The sequence below is a fragment of the Taeniopygia guttata genome, chromosome 5, assembly GCF_048771995.1.
Source record: "Taeniopygia guttata chromosome 5, bTaeGut7.mat, whole genome shotgun sequence".
NCBI lineage: Eukaryota > Metazoa > Chordata > Aves > Passeriformes > Estrildidae > Taeniopygia > Taeniopygia guttata.
The window spans coordinates 38,211,916-38,233,707 of NC_133030.1; the positions used below are offsets into that span (position 1 = coordinate 38,211,916).

General features: G+C 39.3%; 2 protein-coding genes and 1 long non-coding RNA gene across 26 annotated transcripts in view; 1 reads left to right on the forward strand and 2 right to left on the reverse strand.

The window, feature by feature from the left end:
• Positions 1-362, reverse strand: part of HECTD1 (HECT domain E3 ubiquitin protein ligase 1) — a 61,002-nt gene extending 60,640 nt beyond the window's left edge. For 9 of the 11 annotated variants that reach the window (XM_032748488.3, XM_030274581.4, XM_030274587.4 and 6 more), the window contains exon 1: positions 223-362. The gene's annotated coding sequence lies outside the window, so the exon portion shown is untranslated. The remainder of the gene's footprint in view (positions 1-222) is intronic. The other 2 variants (XM_030274588.4, XM_030274584.4) reach the window with 1 other exon arrangement.
• Positions 363-472: 110 nt separating this feature from the next.
• On the forward strand, positions 473-18,584 carry LOC115495546 (uncharacterized). 2 transcript variants are annotated; one of them, XR_005980703.2, is made up of 2 exons: positions 473-2,287; positions 15,797-18,584. It is a non-coding gene; the product is annotated as an uncharacterized lncRNA (long non-coding RNA). The 2 variants fall into 2 exon arrangements; XR_012056402.1 differs by lacking the exon at positions 473-2,287 and adding an exon at positions 11,897-12,666.
• HEATR5A (HEAT repeat containing 5A) overlaps positions 18,441-21,792 on the reverse strand; it is a 64,581-nt gene continuing 61,229 nt past the window's right edge. For all 13 annotated transcript variants that reach the window (XM_030274591.4, XM_072930191.1, XM_030274593.4 and 10 more), the window contains 2 exons: positions 20,364-20,577; positions 18,441-20,086 (listed from right to left, as the gene is read on the reverse strand). In XM_030274591.4, the coding sequence (XP_030130451.4) occupies positions 19,785-20,086; positions 20,364-20,577 (516 nt within the window). In that variant the 3' untranslated portion in view covers positions 18,441-19,784. The remainder of the gene's footprint in view (positions 20,087-20,363; positions 20,578-21,792) is intronic.

A 21,792-nucleotide genomic window follows, 5' to 3' on the forward strand; every position in this document is an offset into this window, starting at 1 on the left:
CCCGGCCCCTCGCACAGACTTCCCGGGACCCGCCGCCTCCCCCCGGCCGCAGCTCCGGCCCGCTTCCTCCCGGCCCGACAGGCCCGGGCAGCGACGCTCGAGTTCCCGGCGAGCCGCAGGCCGCGCAGGGTGACCCGGCCTGGCTGCTCGGGAAAGGCGCCGTCTCCCAGCGCGGGCCGCAGAGGCCCCGCGCCCCCCCCCCCTCACCCCCCCGCCGCTCACCTCAGCCTCCCGCAGCCTCCTCGCCGGAGCCGAGCCCTCCTCAGCGCCACGCCGAGAGCGGAGCGGCGGCGCGGCGGCGGCAGCCCGAGCCCCGCGGCAGGCGGCGACCAGCGGCATCCATGGCGCTCCGCCCGCTGCGGGGTGGGCGGGCGCGGCAGGAGCCACGCTCGGGGCGGAGCTGAGGCGGCCGAGCGGCCGCTGGGGGCGCTGCGGGAGCCTCCGCGGAGAAGGGGCCGCTCCCGCGGGCGCGCTCCGCCCCGCGCCGCCGCTGCGGAGCTCCGAACGAGGGCCCGCGGAGCCCCGCGCGGCCTGCCCGGCAACGGGCCCTGCCCGCCTCGGCTGGCCTTCCCTTGGCTGCGTGGGTTTCATTTTGGTTTTTTAATAGTTTACAGGTCATTTTATTTCTTGCCATATTCTGGTTATTTACGTAAATATAATATTCTTTACCTTTACGGCAGGGCTTATACTTTTCAGAAGCCACTCTCAAAAACACTTTGATCCCCCTCCAGCACCTCCGTTGAAAGGGATCTGGTGAGCGGATTTGGGCGTCGCAGTGCTGCGTCCTAAGAGACCGAAGGTTTTAGTTTGCATTTACTGAGCAGTGAGTTTGAAGTGCTGCAACTGGGTCGTGTGGCTTGAAACACCTTTTGCAGTAGAGTGGTCCACTGCCATACGTGCTGCAAAATGCTGTACAACTACTTTGCACATGATTAAAAGACGAAGGAAGTAAACTGCTAAAAATTTAAAATGAGGGATTTTCAAAATAGTTTCATTCTCTGTAGTGTGACGTGTTTTGCAGAGGAATTTAAGCCTATTAATATAAGTACAGTAAATAAGATTATTGTACGTTTGAATGTCATTCCTACCTACATCATAGACATTTCCTGTAATTAGAAAGCTAAAACTACACACTGAACAAAAAGGCAATAGCAGTCATGCTCAGTTAAAACTTGCCGAATGCCGACATTTTTATTGGTCAATGTTGTAATAGCACGCCTAGAAAGTGTTATTTTTATTGGCACAGGTTTTATTCAGAACACAAGAACAGTAGTTCTTTTGTCTCTGTTTCTGATCTCTAGGGCAGCTTAGCCTTTCTGTCTTACCATATTACATTTCTGTTAACTGCAACTTGTTCCAGCTCAGCCGAGACTTACATACGCATCCTTTGCCTGTGCTTGTCCTTCAGAGGTCAGGAAGACTTATGATATGCTTAAAGTTAAGGACACAAGGTAGTAGAAGGACTGAGTCTACATTCTTCCAATTTAGAAACTTGGTCTTCTTTAACTTTTCACCAGTGCAGAAGCAGCAGAATTAGGCCAGTGTTCTGAGACCTGCATCTGTTAAGTGACCTTGCTCCTGTTGCATGATGCTAGAACGGTTGCCTTTGCTTTTTTCATGAAGAAAAGTTTCAGATAAAGAAATATTATTTTCTTCTGAAGACCAAAAATGTTGAAATCAAATAAATATTTCATTCTTTTCACATGGAATGCAGTTTCTGGTTCAGGTGTCTGGCAAGATACATAGTTATTTGTGGACAATATGAAGTTATAAAAATACAGATAAATTTAGAACAAAATCAAAATTTTAAATATTGTACTTGAATATGAATAATGGATTTAAAGTACTATTAAGCAGGCATACAAAACTTAAATACTAGAAATATCTTTCAGATGCATAGTTATTTCTAAAAGGAAAAATATAAATACTTCTATGCCATGTTGCATGAATTGCCCAATTTCGTATATCGGGGGTTTTTTTACTCAAAGAAGTACATTGAATAATGTATTACAGCTTCAATCAGGAATCAGGATCTTTTTTTATTCTGATACAATATTTAAAAGTTTGCTAGTGATTTTTGTTCCTTGTTATGCGATTTCTTCCCACCAGAACAAATCTGAAAAATAATGCTGACTAGATAATTTCTCCTTCATTGATTATATACTTTTTACAGTATATGTATATTCATTGACTGATTAATACTTTTTTTCACTTCCTGTGCTGATGGGCATTCAAATTATTTTCTACAATCTCTTTGTGAGAGAGTACTCCATTGAAATACAACACAGTAAGGGATACCCCTGAAGTTATTGTTTCAGACTCCCTCTGTGTACAGCACTGATCCAGACTAGAACTGCCTCTTCAAAAGTGGCTGTTCTTTAATACTTACTAAGAAGGAAATCACTAGCAAATTAAAGTGCACTTAGCAGATAAGAAAGACATCAGAATCGCATTTGTATGGAATTACTCACATTCATTTGAGTTTTCACACAGCAAAGGTTTGTTCTGACCCCCAAGTTTCCAGCCCGTGTCCATCATTCCATTAGTGCCCAGTCTAAGCCTTCTGAGGAAGAACTTTATGTGGGTTAGTGCAGCCAGACGGGGAAGGCGAGTGATGGCATATATTGAAGTGACAAATAATGGAACTTGACTGTCGTAGCTGCTTGAAGAAATTGCTTTCACACACTGAGCATTGTGTGAAACTTGCAAAAACAACTCCCATTCCCTGTGCTTGTGCAAGGCACATATTTTTCATGCAGTTAGAAAATTACCCAAATGCTAACACTAGCTGGCACGCAATTCATGTATGACCTTGGCCTAATCCCTTAATCACTGTGTGTCTCTTTCTCCTCCTTTTCAAAATAAGGAGATAGTAATACTGGAGTCAGAAATGTCTTAGCACTTATGGAATTGTGAGTTGCTGAAGCGTGTTACTATACTAAGTCTTAAACAATGCCATATATTTATGACTACACTTGAGCAGGCCACACATGTGACTGACAATGCCTTTGGAAATTAGGCCACATAGGGTCAACATAGATTGATCTTTGTAGAGTGTTATATTGAGCAATTACCATCATTTTTGCTAAGTATTTACCTGAAAATTAAAACCTGGCTTTAAAAGAGAAAATGTCAGCACAATTACTAGGATAATGTCAGGGACACATGAACAGCAGTAAAATATGCCACGAGGGTAGCAAGGATCAGGGATTGGGTTGCAGACACAGAGAGATTCTGATACATTTGTAAAGGACACCCCACTTGAGACAGCTTCTCAATATTGCAGGTGTTCTCAAAAGGATTTCAATTCTCTTTGAAAAGAAGCCACTTTTGGCTAGGATTATGCAAAATCTTCTCACAATGGGAAAAAAACGAAGTGTTTTTTCACTTATAGCTCCAGGAATAATAACATTTATTACTGCTTTTATATTATATTCAGGCTGGTGTTTTGTATATGGTTTTAGCTGATAGCAGAAGGAATGTCATGGGCACTCTTAACATCACTGTGTGATAGTAAGGATTGAAAGCTTCAGACTGGAATGATTGAGCTCTTGTTACAGAAGATACAAAACTGACCTGTAATCAATCTGAAATACACCTACAATTCAAAGAAAACAAGAAGACTCAGATTCCTTATTTTTTTTTATTGATACAGCAATTAGAAACCAGGATAACTGATGTTTTTGTTAGCTTTCTGCTTACTTCGCTGTACATGCCAAGTTGGTGTTTCCAAAAATATCACTCCTCTGTAGTAAATAGATCAGAAGGTGTTATAAACAGACCCTGAACACCTCCATCAATTTAAGGGAGTAGTTTATGTTGAAGACCAGGGCTGTGCCCAGTGAAATAAAACTGTTAGGTTATTTATGGATTATTTATTCTTTCACTTTAACGCTCTTTTCTCTGCCACCCACACAATAACATAGTTGAAAACAGTGAAAGTACCTACTCCTCCAAATCCAAAAGATTAATAATTCCATACATTTTGGTTTTTGAATTAATATTATACTTCTAAAGAAAAAGCTACTAAATGTTTACTACACATTTCAAAGCAACGAGGTCATATATTACAGAAGCTTTCTTACTATGTCAAGAGTTAGCCTTATAGAATGTCTCTATTTAAGTATATTGATAAGATTTTCCTATGGATTTTTTTTAATGAATAAAATACAGTTGTGAAAAGCTTTTCGGATTTAAATCCTCCTACATTAGCCCAAGTCTTTTCTTAGCCACCGCGCTGTTGCACAAGCCCGGGGAGCACAAACACAGCGTCACGTCTGACAGGGCAGCAGTGCGTGCCAGCCCTGGCGCTCCGCAGTGCCGTGCTGCTGCCCGGCCAGGTGCGCTGAGCAGGCGGCTCTGCATGTCCCGCAGCGGAGCGGTGCGAGGTTCCGCTGGCAGCCAGCCCTCCCCACCGCGCCTCCGTGGGTGAGCGCGCCCGGCGCTGACGCCATCAGCGTGCGAGGGACACGCCGCTGTTTACCGAGGTACGCGCTGAGTCATTGCTCGGCTCCTCCTCGGCTGAGCCTCCCCTTCCTGGAAGCTGCTTCCTCCGTCAGCTGCCCTCTGAGCTGACCACGGTTCAAAAATCTGCAAATACTCTGAAATAATCTTTTCTTCTTTCTGAAATCGTTGCTCAAAATCATAAACATTAAAGTGGTTTTTCCTAAGTAAACTCACTTATGTGGAGTTTGTTTGTTTGTGTTGTGTTTATTTCAAATTTGCTTTCTTGCTGTTCCAGGTGAAAGAGTGAGAAGTAAACTTTGTATCAATTAGCTAGTTTCTACCACAGTTTAGCTTCAGTTATATCACTACTTTGGACAGAAAATAGAAATTAAGCTGCCCTTACTCATGTACTTTGTACCTCCAGCTGCCAAGAGGAAAGCGAGACAGAACTTAGGCAAGAGTTCTCTATTTCAGGCTGCTAGCTCTACCCTGTCCACTAGTACCATGGGCAATAGCAATAAATCTTTATCCAAGGCAAGTGCAAGGAAAGATCAGTGACTCAGATCACAGGACTTCTTACTGTTTTAATGCCACAGACTATGTTATGACTTTCTGAATCAGAAGGTTAATTAAGATTTGGTATTTGTTCCTCATAGTTCTACTATGTTGTTACAGGAGTAAAGCACATGTAATCCTATCAAGCATTTGATGTGTCTCCCAAAACTTCCGTGAAGTATTATGAATTAGTTCAAATGATCTTTGTTGATGAGAAGGCTTACAATAAGAAGAAAGTGTCTTTATCACAAAATCCTTTTTCTATATTCTGGGATTAAAAGAATCCATCTTCAAGTGTTATTGAAAAGATTGTAAGTTTTGCATATTTAAAAGCTTATGAACACCTTTTACTATTTTTATAAAGAAATTATGCCCTATTCAAAGGTATTCACCATTGAATATCTTGACATGCAAAAAGAAGAAACAGTCTCAAGCTTCTAAAATCTGAATTTCTAGATTAGTTGCTGACTGAAAAGAGCTACCTCATTCACTCCAACCAGGAAAAATAATGAGAATAGAGGGGTAGAGCATGGCAAAATTCAATAATAACACTATCCTGGGGCACATGAGTCAGACAAGAAGAAAAATTTATCATTTACTACTGTAAACAGGAAAACTTCCTTGCCCCAGTGATGACATTTAGGGAAAATGGGAAAGTAGTATACTTCACTGATGGTTTGATCAGAAATTTAGCACTCTGCAATCTCAACTGAGCTTGGACTGTTGGGTTTGTATGAAAGGTGCCATTCAAACAAGTTAAAACTAAACTTTGTTTAGAATTGTTCTAGCAATGTAAAACCAGATTTCTGCAGATCCTCAGGTCTATACTTCTGCAAGGAAAAAAATGCACATTTCTTAAGGAATATATTACAGGCAATAAACTGTGTACCAAGTTTTCTCTTCATTAATTTTTGTTTATAAATGAAGATCACATTGTGCATGTACTGGGATTTGCCCTCTTCTGTAACCTTTGAACTTACTCTCAGGTTACAAACTGTATTAAATAGAACTGGTTGAAAATGGGGAACTGAGAGATGAGCAAAGAGAGATGAAGGACTTTTCATATCAACAGGGCTGATTTTCATTCTCTGCCCATTGCTAGTAAATGCAGTAAATTATGCTGTGGGGATTCCTCCTATATTCTTAGTTTTTGTTTCCCTTTTGTTGATCTTTTTTTTTTTTTTTAACTTCCTTAACAGAAATATTTTTTAAAAGACCAGAAATAACTCCTAAAGATCAAAGCCCTGGAATTCATTCTGTGATATTGAATGTGAGGAAAAGGATGAGAAACACAACAAGGACATTAAAAAAAATTGACACATTCCTGTTTAGGAAAGATCTTAGAAGAAGGCTTTATACTAGGCTGAACTGGATTAAACAGCACTTCTGGTGGGAGAAAAGATGTGGATAAATAGTTATGAAGGTTCCAAACACTATCTTTGCTCACTACATTTCAAACTGTGACCCAGGCCAATTAAGGAGATCTTTTTGATCTGACAGTTGATAGCTTTGTGGTAGAGTTTCATTTTTGTAGGAGAATAAGTAGACATGGAAGAAAATTGGTATAATTATCAGATCATTTTCCTAAGAGCTTTCAGTTATCTAACAGAAACATAAAGAAACCTACAAAGTTGCTTTGTTTTTTAAGGCATGGTTATTGGTGTGGTTTTTAAAGTTTCATCACCTGTGTTTTAGGTCCTTAGGAGTTCAGAGATCCACCTGATAAGTAAATAAGTAGAACAGGATAAACAATTCATATTCATTTTTCTTTTTATACCCACATTTTAGCCTTTTGGACCCATTGACTTATGCTGGTAAAATTGAATATCCATTAACAGGTAGCAGATTACTTCCACTAGTGCATAGGATTTTATATTTCAGTTTCTTTGCCCCTAGTACCAATACCTCAAAAAAACTAAGTCAGTTGTAAAGTCGCTCCAATCCAATTCCAGCCCAAGTTGCTGAAGCCAATCTTTTAATATCAGTGTTCTCATTACAATGATTCTCGGTTATATACAGTAAGACACAACCATTATTTTCTTATGCAAGCATACTGCATGTGCTTTTCCTACCAGTTCTGTGTTACAAGGTTATATTTTTGTACTGTAAACATTAAAAACATTAGCTCTTTGGGGCTTTGCTGTCTGTAAAATTTCTGTGTAAACACTGGTCTCAGTGGACAGAGGTCACTTATTAAAATGATTAAATATTGTGTGTCAGTCTGCATCAAAGCAAGTATGTACTCTACTCATTTTTTCATACAGTGCCAGTGTTTAGATCAACAGGCCAAATTATCTTTGTGAAGAAATGCCATTCTATAGATGCCAGTAAGACCTCACCAATTTGGACCAGCATGAAATTGGGCTCAAATACAAGCACTGATTATAGGAGTTTAGCTAAACTGGGTCTACAGAAATTTAAAGTATTGTACAAAATCCTTAGCTGGTTTGAGCTTTTAAGGTGAAACCCAGACCCGGATCTAGTGGCAGTTCTTTTCTGTTCATTTAGGAAGCAGCAAGCTGCAGATCAAGAGAGTAAAAAGACCTGATAGATCTTTTGCTTGTATTTCATTGAGAAGCACCATTGAGATTGCCTCTTGCAAGGCAATTCATAGGGAGCATTGGACAGTTATTTTGCTAGAGAAATGTTATCTGCTTACAACATGTTCTAAAAGTTAGTGGTGTGCTGCACTGACAACACCAGCAGTTATTTTGGGGGAGAAACATTTTTCTGTGTTGTTTTTGCAGTAACATTTCACATACAGCAACTAGTCTATGCCCCAGTTCCTACTCTGGCCCTGATGATAGAAGGAATAGCCTTGGGCTGCTGAATCTTTTGCTAATGATTCCCAGGTATTTCATAGTGGAGGACCAGTGTCACTGACAGACATTTTAAATATTGAAAGGCCACAGTGAAGATTCAGGCCTCACTGTACATAGGAGGTAAAAGACATCTCCACCTCAGAATTAACAGTAAGCAGAAAATTGAGACAAAGGCTACAAAGTAATGCAGAGAGTAATGCAGTCCATGCTGATAAGATGCTCAGTAGTTTAACTCCAAAGTCTACATATTAGTGGTCTCCCAACTCTATTGAGCTAACTCTATTGGTTGTGCAAAGAAAGCCAAGAGGAAACCAGAAGCTCCTTTGCATTTGCACTTCTGTATGGATCATGGCTCCAAGCTAGCCTGCACTTCCTGGCCAAGGGGGGACCCATAGACAAGGAACATGCACCTAGAGTTAAGGATTCTGTCTCAGCACTGGAAAGAAAGGGAGCACACAGCTGGGAGTGAGCTGGGCTTCTCGATTTCACACCAACTCGGGGCTTCTTTCCTTATTGGGAAACTTTGACAACAAACCAAAGCCAGAATCCAGCCCCATCTCACAGGCAGGGCTGGTAAGGTTGCCCAATGGTTAGCATTACTTGTAATTTGATAGGAAAGCAGTAAGCAATGTTTTGTGTTTTGAGAAAAACAATTCATTACTGGCCACAGGAGTTATATGCAAACGTACTTGCAAGTTATCTCAAGCAGGTAACCTTAGGAAGCAGGCCTAAGACTGATATTTGAGATAAATTGTGTGCTCCATAACAATATTGTACTACACCAATGTATGAAATTCAATCAGTAGGTGCTTGTGCCTGTAAATGTGGGCAGAAATTAACCCAAAAGCGCATTTTAGAGACTTCCTTCTGTGGTGTTAGGCAAGATGAGATCTTTGTGTTGAGTATCTGGTGCCTCATGTATACTTTAGCAGAACTATGCTGTAGCAACAGAATATCCTGTTTTAAATAACAAAGATATTAAAGATAATGAAGACTTCAAGACTCTAGGCCTATCTGCTTTTCTTCTGTATCTTGATAAACAGTTGTGGTAGCTACAGATACCCTGGTGTCTCCTAAAACAGTTAGAAGATGCAACCATCAAACCGTTCTCAGCTGTAAAATTATGCAGTTTTGTGTCTACTATAAGCTAAATATCTGACTCCTTACTGCCTTGCAGTATTAACATGTACCTAACTGCACCTAAGGTGATGCTGTGCTCTGACACAGCAGTTTTAGACACCCCAGATGGCTGCTTTAGTTGTGCAGCAGAATTTGAAAGGTAGAGAGAGTTTGTGTCATTATCAGCTGTATTCTGCAAATCGTAGTTGACAAGGGACACAGTAGGGACATTCCAAAATAGGAAGATTTGAAAACACCACCGCCATTACCACACATCTGTATTCATTGCTTTTAATGAAAAGGTAGCTCATTTGAACTGTACCATGAGGTACATTACATATTAAGCTTAAAAAAGAGAAAATGGCACCCTCGGTCAGTATGTCATTAATGTGGTGGTGCTGACTCTGCATTAACTCCAGGCTTGTTTCCCTCCCCACTCTGCTTCTGTAGCCAAATTAAGCAGCTTTTGCACTGGCAGGAGCCAACACAGTGCTGGTGTATGCTGACACTACTTGGCTTACCTCAGTGATGCTTTATGCTGTCAATAGCAAGCACAAATCACACATGAGAACTAAAAGCAAGCTTAATAATTAAAATTAGAGGGAAGTCCTACCAGTACAAGTTGTTTTTTATAAACATAGAATAGCAAGATAAAAAATCATGCAAAACTAATCTATCTCGTACTACTGATCTGAAATATGCAGTTGCATCAGAGAAGGATTCTCTTTCTTATTGCCTTAGTTATAAATAAGACTGACAATTTAAGTATTAGAATTAATTTCACTAGTATAAATTATGTCAATAGAAAAATGACAGTTTCAGTATCACTTCACAGTGATGCTGCTGGGTTTCCTTTCAGGTAGCCTCTATTGGTAGAACTATCTGGCACAATCAATTTAAGACCAAACCTGACTGATAAAATATTTTGTTCCTCAGGGCCTTTTATATCAGATGTAGAGCATTTCTGGGACTGTAGCAACATCTGCCCCAACATTCCTTTGAAAGAGCTTCCCATTCTCTCTGCTCTGTCCCATACCACCAACACCAACTCTCTGTTTGGTGCAGTTTTCACAGAAGGTCAAAGGACTTTTAAGGAAACACATTTTGGTCTCCAGAGTGCCTTAAATAAATTTCAAAAATTACAGCTTACATGGAAAAAAATGGTTCATTGTGTTTTCCATCTTTGAAACAGGCCTCTCCCACCTCATCCTTCAGATGACAGACATAGCCTACACATAAACTTCTTCTACAAAGATCCAGCAGAATGGATAGGAGGGAGCTGGGAGTCACACAGTGCACCTTGCAGGCACTCCCAGCACACTTGTCCTCTGCCACCCAACCCACAAGCTCCTGCTTTCCCTCCTGTCCCAGCAGGATCCCCTTTGGGGGGTCCACACGGTACCTTCATTCAGGTGATGAGGGTAGCAAGGCTGGGTCTATCTGATAGACCAGTACAAACACTTCTCAAAACCAGTTCTAAACCAGTTTTTCTGAAAAGTAGCCTCCTGTACTACTTTTTTTCTCTCCAGACATTATGCCATGTCTAAATCTAATTCTCAGTAAATTCAAAATTTTCCTTGACAGTCTGTTCAATCTTGTTTCCTCTCTTTCTCCCATTTTCATTTCAAACTAAATTTTACATGCAAAATAATTTGAAATTCCAGTAAATTCCAGTATTTAAAATCAAGATTTTGCTATCAAAACATTTGGCTCTTATTTAATTTGTGCTTAAGTGTTGCTTTCAGAGCCATGGAATCAGAATGTTCTTTGTAGGATAGCCTTAAGCTCATCCGTACATGAAAGTTCAGATCACATCAGAAGATATCCAAAGACAACAGACACCTCCTGGTGGACCTACAGGAAAAAGATAATGGCTAACACATTTTTGTATGTTTCAATACTTAAGCAGCTCCACAAACTCTGCCTTGAAAACCAAAAAATTACAGTGACTGATCAGATACCAAAATAAAAAAGATGAAATTAATCTCATTACTACCCTTTCATGACTGTATCCCATCTGGTTAAATCTACTTTGAAGAAATGGAGTAATGTGATTTTAGACCAGAAACAAACCAGGAAAAAAAGCTTCCCTACACTTACTTTATATAAACATTTTACCATATGGTGATATGCAGTCAATTTTCTCAAGTTTACAAATAATATCAAATTTTTATTAAATTTTTGGAGGTTTCCTGGGATTATTTTGTTTTCAGGATTCTGTCTCACTTGGTACAATGTTTACCTTGGTACAATGTTAATTACTGAGAACTTACCAGTTCTAGTGATCTAATTAGAATAGGAGCCAACACTGACAGTTCAGCTAAGACACAGGATAATCTTGGATTTCAAAATGGCAAATGTGTAAAACCTTGACCACTCCACAAACATTATTTTGCCAAGGAACAATTCTGTTATCAATGCCAATTCATTGGCCTTGCTGTAGCTGTGAAGAAATTCAGAAGCTCTGATTTCTAGACAGCATTTGCTACCAGCTGCTATTAGGACTTCTTAACCAGATAACCTGCACAGCCAGAATCTGATTTGCATGTGGCCCCAGTGCATGTCTGCCAAGGTCGATGAGGCTGGCACTTTGCAAGTAACTAGACCCTCTTGTGGGGTTGGGATGGGGAGGCACAAACAGGGGCACAACAATATTTACTCTTCACAGAATGTTTTCTCTGGCACCTCCATGATTTGTTTCCAGTGCCTCTCTCCCCACAAAAGGACAACAAGTACATTTATTTGTGTTTTTAAAAATCAGTTCCCAACTCAGGCCTACTTTATGCAGACTGCACTATCAGCAGCTTCCATTTCTTCTTTAATGGGGAGTAAGAAAAAGCTATACTTAAAAGCTGAAGGTATTTATTCTTTCTTCCCTGCCCTGAAGGGACTGAGCTGTTGCCAGCAATTACAGGCAGCTGGCAGTTCCCTGGGATCACAGGAACCAGGAACCAGTAAGTGCACTCTGGTCCCATCTACCCGCCCTAGAAAAGCTCCTCTGCCACTGAACAGTGTCACTTCCAAGCTCTGCCTTTCCTCTGGCCTCTGAACTCCCACCAAGGAATGGTCTTTCCCAAAGGCTACCCACCCATTTAGGTCAAAATCTTAATCTAAGAAAAGTGGTGAGAATTTTGCCATTCAATTCACTCCTTAAAAGCAATTTCAAAATCAGTATATCAGGTGTTGTAACCAGCACTGAAAAGGCAATGGAAACCAGGGCATGTGGCTGCTCTTGCAGTTGATGAGTTACATCATTGCTAACTTGTCCTCCTACTTTACATAATATGTAAAAATTTCCTTTTGTGTGTGTGTAAAAAGGAGCGCTGTCTGATGAAGTTTCCATTATTGCAGCAGCTGCTTTCATGCTTTGCTTGGAGACTACAGAAATGTGATCCTGTTATGGTGGCTTTGCATATTTTAGTAACAGGTAGAGACTCCAGGCATTGTAGGCAAGTAACTGTGTTACTTTTTATAGTAATGTTGTTAACTTGTCTCATCCTGTGCTGCTGCTACTAGTGTTTCGCTTTGAGTTACATGGGTGGTTGCCAGCCGCTTGCTAAATAATAGGCAGTACAAAATAGAACAAGAAAATCTCGCGTAACAGAAAATTGTGTGAACTTTACAAATCAGAGCAGTTTAATTTCTAAAATATTTTTTAGGATTCAAGTCAACTATCAAGTTATGATATTTCACACAGGCTGTTTTGAAGCAATGAATCAACAAGGTGACAGATTTAATTATTATTTTCTCTTCCTTCTTTTACTGCCCTGGCCTGTGTCTCTTGTTCTGCTTCCCCATTCCTTCATTTCTGCTCTGTCCTAATCCTTCAGCATTTGTTTGATTTGAAAAATCTCCCTAGAACGTTGTTGCTTCCTCAGCAGCCTTTGTATTTGCTCCTTTCCTGCTACTTTTTCCTCTGAGCTGCCCCATCTCCACAGCCATCTCTGCTGGTTCACTGGAGCATGTTGCCCTCTAGCACTTGTACCCAGCAGAGGTCACTCAGCAAGTCATGGCTGGGTGTTGGCTACCTGAACATAAGGGAGACAACCAGAAACGATCTCTAACAGCAAGTTGCACGTAGTTCTAGTTCTGGGATGTAAGCAAGAAGAGGAACTGGACTATAGATACTTGCATGTCTGCCTAAGTCCTTCCACTCACTAGAAATACACAGAAAAAAAACCCAAAAAAAACAACAAAAAAAAAAAAACCACAAAAAACCAAAGAAACCCCAAAGAAACCCCAAAGAAACAGACAAAAAATAATTCACTTGTTTTGGGGGAATTCTGTGTAGCCTAGGTACAGCTTCACAAACCTAGAGGGTCTGGAGAGAACCCCTGACAGTTCATATATTCATTACCTCCTGGAGGAGAAAATTATGGCATTGAAAGCCATTCCTTTAGGTAAAGTCTAGAATAAGCCAGTGAAGAATATAGTTTCAAATTCTGGCTACTAAATGTAAAGTTGATCCAGCCAAGATGTACCACAGCCTGGAAGAGCTGGTTTCCACAGGCAGTAGCTGCTTCTGCAGTCTCTCTGCTCTATAGCCAGTACATTCAACTGGCAATTTCTCTTCTGCATTGGCGAGGAAAATATCCAGAAGTCCTTACGAATTATTGCTGTTTATCCTAAATCATTGCAGTTCATGGTTTTGGATGTTGTTGGAAGTGCAGAGAATGAGCAGGACATCGTGTGGATAAAATAAACATGTGTTGACAGGCTTCAGCAAGTGCTGCTCTGAAGGATCTCATGGAGGGACATGCCTACATTATGGCTCAGACCAATGAGAAGAGCAGCTCACTGCCATTATCATTTGAATTTATCCACAAAGTCTGGCAGTACTTGACTAGCAACAGTCTCAAACAGTCTCAGCACAGATCTGGGCCACCGCCAGCGACTGAGCAATGCACAAACACACACACACACACACACAGAGACACACACACATACACACACACTCAGTGCTCCTGAGCAGCTGCAGCTGCATGGGCCAGTGGCATCCCACGACAGGTGCCTGTGTGAGGAGCAGGTGGCCACAGAAACCTACTGGAAAGGTAGGAAACAAAAATTAAGCAAAAATTCACTCATAGCTTCCCCATGTGCAGCTGCCCTCACACAGAGAAAACTGTTTTGGTGGTTCACACCATGACCACTGACTATCTTTCCTCCCTGCACCTAGAAGGGGACGCATTTCCAGAATTCTGTGGGACAGTCAGGATAGAAGACAGCAAGACTTTCAGCCCCAAGGGTCTGCATGTATCTACATTTACTGTATGGTACAGAGGGTGCCTAGAACTACGCTCCAACTAGTTGTGGCTCCAACTCAAGACTACTTATTCTTGAGACTCTCCCTCCAACCAGGTTAAGAATTCTCAATCTGTGCAAGTAAATTATACCCAGATTTGTTGTTTCAAAAGGGAACTGTGAGGAATGGACTAAAAATAAGCCCATCTACCCTCCCATCCTCCCCCTGGCCACATTATGTGGCCTGGCAGCTGAATGCCAGCTTGCCTTGTGCCTCACATTGGAGGGAAAATACATTCACTTGTATTGCCTTCTTCTATTTCTCCTCTTAATCCCATCCTTGATTATTTAATAAATGCACTTGAAGAAGTACCTGATTTTTTTCTTATAAGCAAATTATTTTATTCCCCTAACTGAATTCGAGGTGAATTTGGTGGCTGCAGCTTGAACCAGTTATCCTTGTGTTTCCCATAAAACATGCATATATCTGTGACAATTTTTTCTTTGTGTTTGACATGAATTTTACATGAGGGAAGATGAGGTTAAGAGCATTTGCCTACATAATGATAGGTTGTATTTTCAAATTGCATAATATTTCTATTTTTAGATAAAAATCAAAATTGTTTCCAGAATCCCTGAGGCCTGTACTTCATACTTCCACAGAAAATGTGTCTCATAGAAAACCTTCTTCTTTTTTCGCGGAAAAGGACACAGAGAACTGATGCAGCGGGAAGAAAAAAATGCTTACAAAAATACCACAAACAAAATCGTCCCCAGAGAAGGTTATAATAAGAAAAAAAATTCCCCCTAGCAGCTACAGGGATTCTCAGTAATTCTGTATTGGCAGTGAGATAGTTCACATAAATTTCAATACATTAATATTAACAGTGGTTTAAAAAAAGCTTTATATACATAAGTTTTTCTGTGCAATAAGCAGGCAAACTGGCACAGGCACTAATATGCACACAGACAGCAGGCTCTGCTCTGGCTGCTCCTCATCCTTACAACTTGTTTCCCCCTGAATGTACTACCATTAAGCAGCTGGAATGCAAGCACAGAGAAAGGGGATTTGATGCCACGTTCTTCCTTGTAGAATCAGATTTTGCACTTCAGATAAATGGGAGTATGGAAGGGACATAGGACCATAGACCAAAACAGATATTTGGCTGCAGAGTGAATGAATTTGGGTTAATGTACCACAGGCTACTGCAGGAGGTTTCAGAAGCCTGCTTTTGCACTGACCTGTTTCTCAGACAATAGCTTCGGCTCTACTTTTGCTATATTTAGATGTAATTTCCCCTTTCATTGTAATATGGAATAAAACACTTATTCTCCAGAGAATCTAGAGAATATTTTAGGGAAAAAAAAAGCTTCAAAAATCCACAGCTGTACATCAAAATCAAAGACCACACATTTTGAATAAGTTGGTGGTGTAGCACTGACATCTTTAGGGTTCCCTTGTGCAGATAACATCATGTATCAAATGCAGCTGGCTTATTTCATTTTGCATAATCAACTTTCAGTGTTCATTGCTTTAAATATGTTAGAGGCAGGTACAGCATGTAATGTGTGGCTATATATGCTTTTTAATTTTTATGTCTTTGAATCTACAGCTCACTGTCATGATACAGCTTGAACTGGTTGCTACATACGTCACCTAACTGAATGGGAGTCCTCTGTGAAATGTCATCTACAGCAACAGCTCCAGGGTTGCTCCTGCTCGAGTGCTGTGGACAAATCTGAGCACTTTTGGCTGCAGAAAGGTCAGCTTATTAGCCAGCTTTTAGGATTAGAGGTTCTTGTCTGCAAAAAGCAGTATCTAGGAACACCCACAGGATAAGGGCTGGCTAAGCAATGCTAATTTGAAGACAGAGTGGAGTGACTCTTCCAGTGGTTTTTGACACCACAGTGCAGAGAAGCAGACAAGTAATTCACCTTGCTGTATGTTCTTCCTAAACAAAGTATTAATTGTCTAAGGTTTTTCCCCCTTGCTGTCTTGCCTAGTCTGAAGTATCATTGGGCTAGATTTTTCACTGGCAGGAAGCACAAGTGGTTTATTAGTAGACTAGTACTGGTCAAGAAACATTAAGTTTTTCTTGGAAACTGTTTCTGACTTACTGTCTACTGATAAGAGAATTTTATTTTAGGAACCTGAAAACAAAACATCTATAGCTAGTGTTCACTAGGGATGAAACTTTAGAGGAGACTGTCACAGCGACCCCTCATATGTTGTTATTGTCACAGATACATCTCACTTTATTCAAATTAAAGCTATAATGAAATGTTGTGAATTTTCCACCTGATTCCCTATTAAGCAGTATTACTGTCACTTCTGATATACCAGCAAATGATCCTAGATCCCTCCACCACTCCTGAAATTGCAAGAATTCACTTTGATACTGATGTGGCAGTCTTGAGGGGAAAAATCTCTTTGGAAATTCCAATTGTAGCTGACATTCATTAGTAGAAAAATCTGGTATGATTCCTATGCATTTGATAATCCTATTTCATGGCAATATGTGCATCACTGGACTGATACCTCTGTCAGTCAGCTGAAGGTGACTCCTGCACCTTGGAACATACCAGGTCAGTCTCAGATTTATTCTAGTCTAAGCAATGATAACAGAAAATCTACTATTTCAGCTGCAGTGCTACACTCTATAGTATCCAGTGAGAACCCACCACATCCCAGCTGTGTGATGCTTTTGCACAGTTTTGATCAATTCTGGTTTGTTGCAGTCAACAGAAAGTTGTCTGCAAATAATTTTTGCATAGCATTTAAATAGTACATTCCATGATGTACTCATATGTGTATATATGCAATTGAGGTTAGACAGAGACAGGATCTTTTGTCACACAAACCCATTAAACTTCTTGCGTAAACAGTGGAAACATACAAAGTAAACATGCATGCAGGCCACATGCTTCATCACAAAGACAATTAACTGGAAAAAAAGTATTGGTTCTTGTAGAGAAATGGCATAAAAAAAACAATCAGAAAGGAGACAAGGGACACAGGAAGGAGGAGTGCTGAAAGTGGGGCTCTGGTTTATGGCTTAACATATGTTTGGCTCTTTTTGCTTGGCTAAACATGAGAGCTTGCATGCCAAGCAATGCCTAAAAAGGATAAGTGGAATTAAAACCAAAACTGCTCTGTGGTCTTGCTTATTTCTTCAGGAAAAAAGAGAATTATGCAAGTTCCTTGTAAGACTGCATCACAAACACCTGATATCTAAAGGCCAAAATCCTTTTGTAACTGAAAGAAGGTAGTATCTGCAAAATTAAAATTATAAAATTTTAAATGAGTAGTATCATTCATGTGATCCAACTCATTGTTTTATTGGAATCTTTTTGGCTTCTGCAATACAAAGACCTGTTGAAAATGGTACTTTTCCACATGTGGCTACAAGACTTGATCAAGAAATGTCAAATCACAATTATGGCAGTTCCCAATGGCTCGGTTGTGAGTTACTGCAACAAGACATTCTAAGAAATCTAGGACTAAGCTGCACTAAGCTTTAATTTTTAGCTTTTAACAGCTTTCCTTGGTGCTCTTGCAATTTGAGTATGTTTCTTAAAAGTTTTTGAGCAAAGTAGGTTTTCAACAGATTGTCTTCTTAACATTAAAAAAAATGTTGGTACATTGCTATATATGACAGAAAACAAAAAAGTAGCCACAAATACCTTTTGTAGCAACTAACTTCCTCAGCAATATATTTGGCCATTTTGATAGCAAACGTGACTTGACTTGCATTTAAATGGTTTCAATTTCCTAAGAATCTATGATTTTCCAGAAGCTGCCTTGGGAAACAAACCAAACCAAACCCACCAGTAAACTTGGAAGTGTAAAGCAACATGATAAAAATTACTAATGAGATAAAGATGAGTAACTGCCAAATCTAAGATAAGTCTCTTTTAACACAACCAGCAACTACAGATTTGACTTCAATGAAGAGGTGGAACACAGGACTTCTGGTTCTCCAGGGAAATGGAAGGCATCTCAACCATATTCTCACAGTTCACACATTTCAGCATTTGGCACAAAACAGGCATTTACACATAAAAAAATCTCCCTGTTCCTACTTATTTACTCATTGTGCTACTCACAACAGAGGAAGACCTGCAATGTCAAGTCACAGACCTTGATGCAACCAACCTAAACATTTATTATTCCTTTCCTTGAGGCAGCATACAACTTTTTTCTGATACAAGTCCTTTAAGTTCCTTTGCTATTGGATAAAATAACAAAGACAAATATTAAGTGAAGAAAATTAGCTTTATTTATGTAAATTAGAAAAAAGAATTGTTAGAACTTTGGTCAAATTGTTAATTCTGTACAATTTACAATTATATTTACATACAAAACTTCTAATAAAATACAGTACATCACACTCTTCCTGAGTCACAGTGTGTTTCTCAGTTCTGTAAATATTTTTTTCTTCTTCCTTTTAAAGCAATTAGATCCAAGAAGGAAATGGTATCCTCAGTTTGACAGTGTTTGGTTTAGGTAATACTGTATTAAGAAAGAAGTCAATACATTGTACTTAGAAAATACTTTGTAGCCATTGTAGTTTTTATAGTTATTTTTCTATATTAAAATATGTTCCTTGCTAAAAATGTTAATTACATACTTCTTATTATGAGCTTGTTGCACTCTATTTATAGACACGAGACAAGGTGACTTCAAATACTTCCATCTCTCACTGCAGAGATACAGAAATCACATTACATGTATACATCAGCGATCATTCAAAGATCAGGGAACATCCATCCAGATAGAGCAGAGGTCTGAATTGAGGCACAGTATGTTAAAATTGCTGTCCAGTCCTGGACAGGATATGTAAGCTATTGCCTGGCTCCCCTAATACAAACTTATCAAAGTACACGTCCTGAAAAGTGAGACTGTGTCAAGCAGCAAGGCACCGAGCCTGTCAATCCTTACATATGCATGACAGTCCCACTCTGGAAAGAACCACAGTCCCCAGAGAGGCACTGTAGAGCTGTATTTCACAGCATTGTTACATCTTGGCCAGCTCAAGATGTTATTAGGATTAAAGCTATCCATATTACCTTTATTGAGTTCAATTTTCTGAGATCAGCAATAAACTGTTATAAGGCTTACAAGGATATTTAATCTGTTTAATGAATGATGCAGTGTGCTAAATTAGTAATTAGCATAGATTACAACCTGTAAGTAAGTTTATGTCCCTGTTAAATTCATAAACGAATTACAGTAACTTATTTGTGACAAATATTGCTTAAAAAAAATTAACTTTACGTAATGGCTAAGTGTGGGACACTCCTAAATATATTTATGGTAAAGTTCACTCTATTTATTTTAATATAGGCATGTGCATTTCTGATATTTTAGTCCAAAAAAAGAAAATACAGATTTGATGACCTCTGATTTACTCATAGTGTTTAGAGATATTTAAGAAGTCTTACACAAGGAGAAAGTTATCTAGAGACTTGCTTTCTCTTAAAAATGTTCTGTAATACTTCAGCACAAACTGAAATACATGATATCAACTCATGACAATACTTTGCGATTAGAAATTAAAAGGGACTTTCTTGCTGCGCATAAAATGACAATATGGGGCTTTAAAGAAAATTGGTCTTTAGCTGAATGCTTGAACTTTTCCCCGGATTTTTTGCATGCTTAGTAGTCTTCACTTTGATGCTTTCTTGATTGCCTTTAACAGCTGACTCAAGCCTGGCTTTCATAGTTGGAGAGGAGGCCATTAGTTTTTTAAAAACTGATGAGTACTGTGGACCAATCTGCATCAGAGTTTGCAAAGCAAACTCATGTAGATTTTTTGCCGAGATTGTAGCACAAACCAGCGCATTTTCATCCAAAAGGAAGGAAATGAGGATGGGAAGAAAGCAGGCCACCAAGTGAGCACCTATAAACATTGAAAACAGAACTTACATACACAATTTTTTAAAATACTGTCAAATTCTAACTGGAAGTATTTCTCTGAGTTAACATGTAATTCAAACTGCAAAGCTGCAAATGTTAGCTGAACTGTAGGGTAAAAAACCCAACATTCCTGCAAACAATTTTCTCGGCAATTAGTGTCCACGACTGAATTCCTAGTGGTCATTTTGGTTTTAGTTTGTTATTTAAGGCAACTTTGAGCATTTTTAATGCTTTGGGTACAAGAAATAGAATTAACTTACGGTGCTGCTCCTCAGCAGCAGCTGTCAGAGCTGTAACCAACTTTATTCCCTCCTGAATGACTTGAAGTTCAGCAGCATTTTCAGGTTTTGCTTTTTCTGTTTCCTGCAGTTTCCTCACAATGGATGGTGCTAAAGAATGGATATAAGGGTATGACACAGTTTTGTTTGGATGCTGAAAGATGGAGTGCAGCAGCTGGTAGCATTTATACTGTACCTAAAGGGAAAATGAAATTTGCAGTTACAAAGTGTTATAGTTCAAAATACATCTCTGTATATAAATCTAACAGCTTGTCAGATAAAATTTTTGGGAGGGAGAAAAATGTGCCTCACAACTTGAAAATTCATCAGGTTGTAGGCTGTTCATGTTTAACACTTTATAGGACCATTATAACTTGTAATCAATTATTAATAGAAACCAGATAATGCAGTCTGTTTCTTTCCATCAAGTCTCGTATCTTCTGACATTTTTCAGTTAAGGAAAAAATGCTATTTTTGTTTGAAGATTAGTATTATTTTGAAAATACCATCTTCTTAGCAAAAGTGCAATAATACAAAAAAAGTGGTGCTTAAAATAAAAGCAATATCCTTGTCAAACTGTAGGTATAATATTTAAATGCCTTAAATGGTGCAGTGGCTTGCATCTATTTGGAAATCAACAGGACTGAAACTTCCAAGTTCCTACAAAATTTCCAAACAGATCTGATGCCTAAATACTTGGATGAAATTTGCAAATGCATGCTAATATTTCCTTGCAGTCATATTGGGCATTTTCAGTTTCCTAACAGTGAAAACAATACTTTACAGTATTGGGAATTTACTGACACACAAAAAAGTATTGTCTTACAGTTATTTTTCAAGTAAATAAAATTTTAATTTTCTATTACTACACAAATATACATAGCAGAGATGCAAGAAAAGCAGCTTACACTGAATTCTAAAAAACATGAAATCTAATGTGTGTTATTTTCAGAGCTGAACTTTGAAAGTGAAGAAAAAGCCATTTGTATAAATGCTTTTTTCCCTGATACTTTTTTTTTTTTTTGGTTAAGGACAATAATATATGAACTGTGGCACTATAATCTAATGCCACTACATGGAAATATATATGCTAGATCAGAACAAAACATTAATCTAGTTCAGTAAGCTGCATCCAGCAGTGGCCAGGAGCTGATGTTTATGGGACAGTAACAGTTTTATAGTGGTATCTGCTCCAGCTCCCAAAGGCTCACAGCTGAGGGATTTCCTATGCAAAAGACAGTATGTGTGTTGAAGATAAAATGAACAAATAAAATTTGACAGGTGCCTATAACACCACATAACTGTATTGTGTACTTAGCAATGTATAAAGCACTGAGTCTGATGCAGTAAAAAAACCAGGAATACAGAATCGCACACAGAACAGTGATTAAATGCACTGCTGGACATGTTC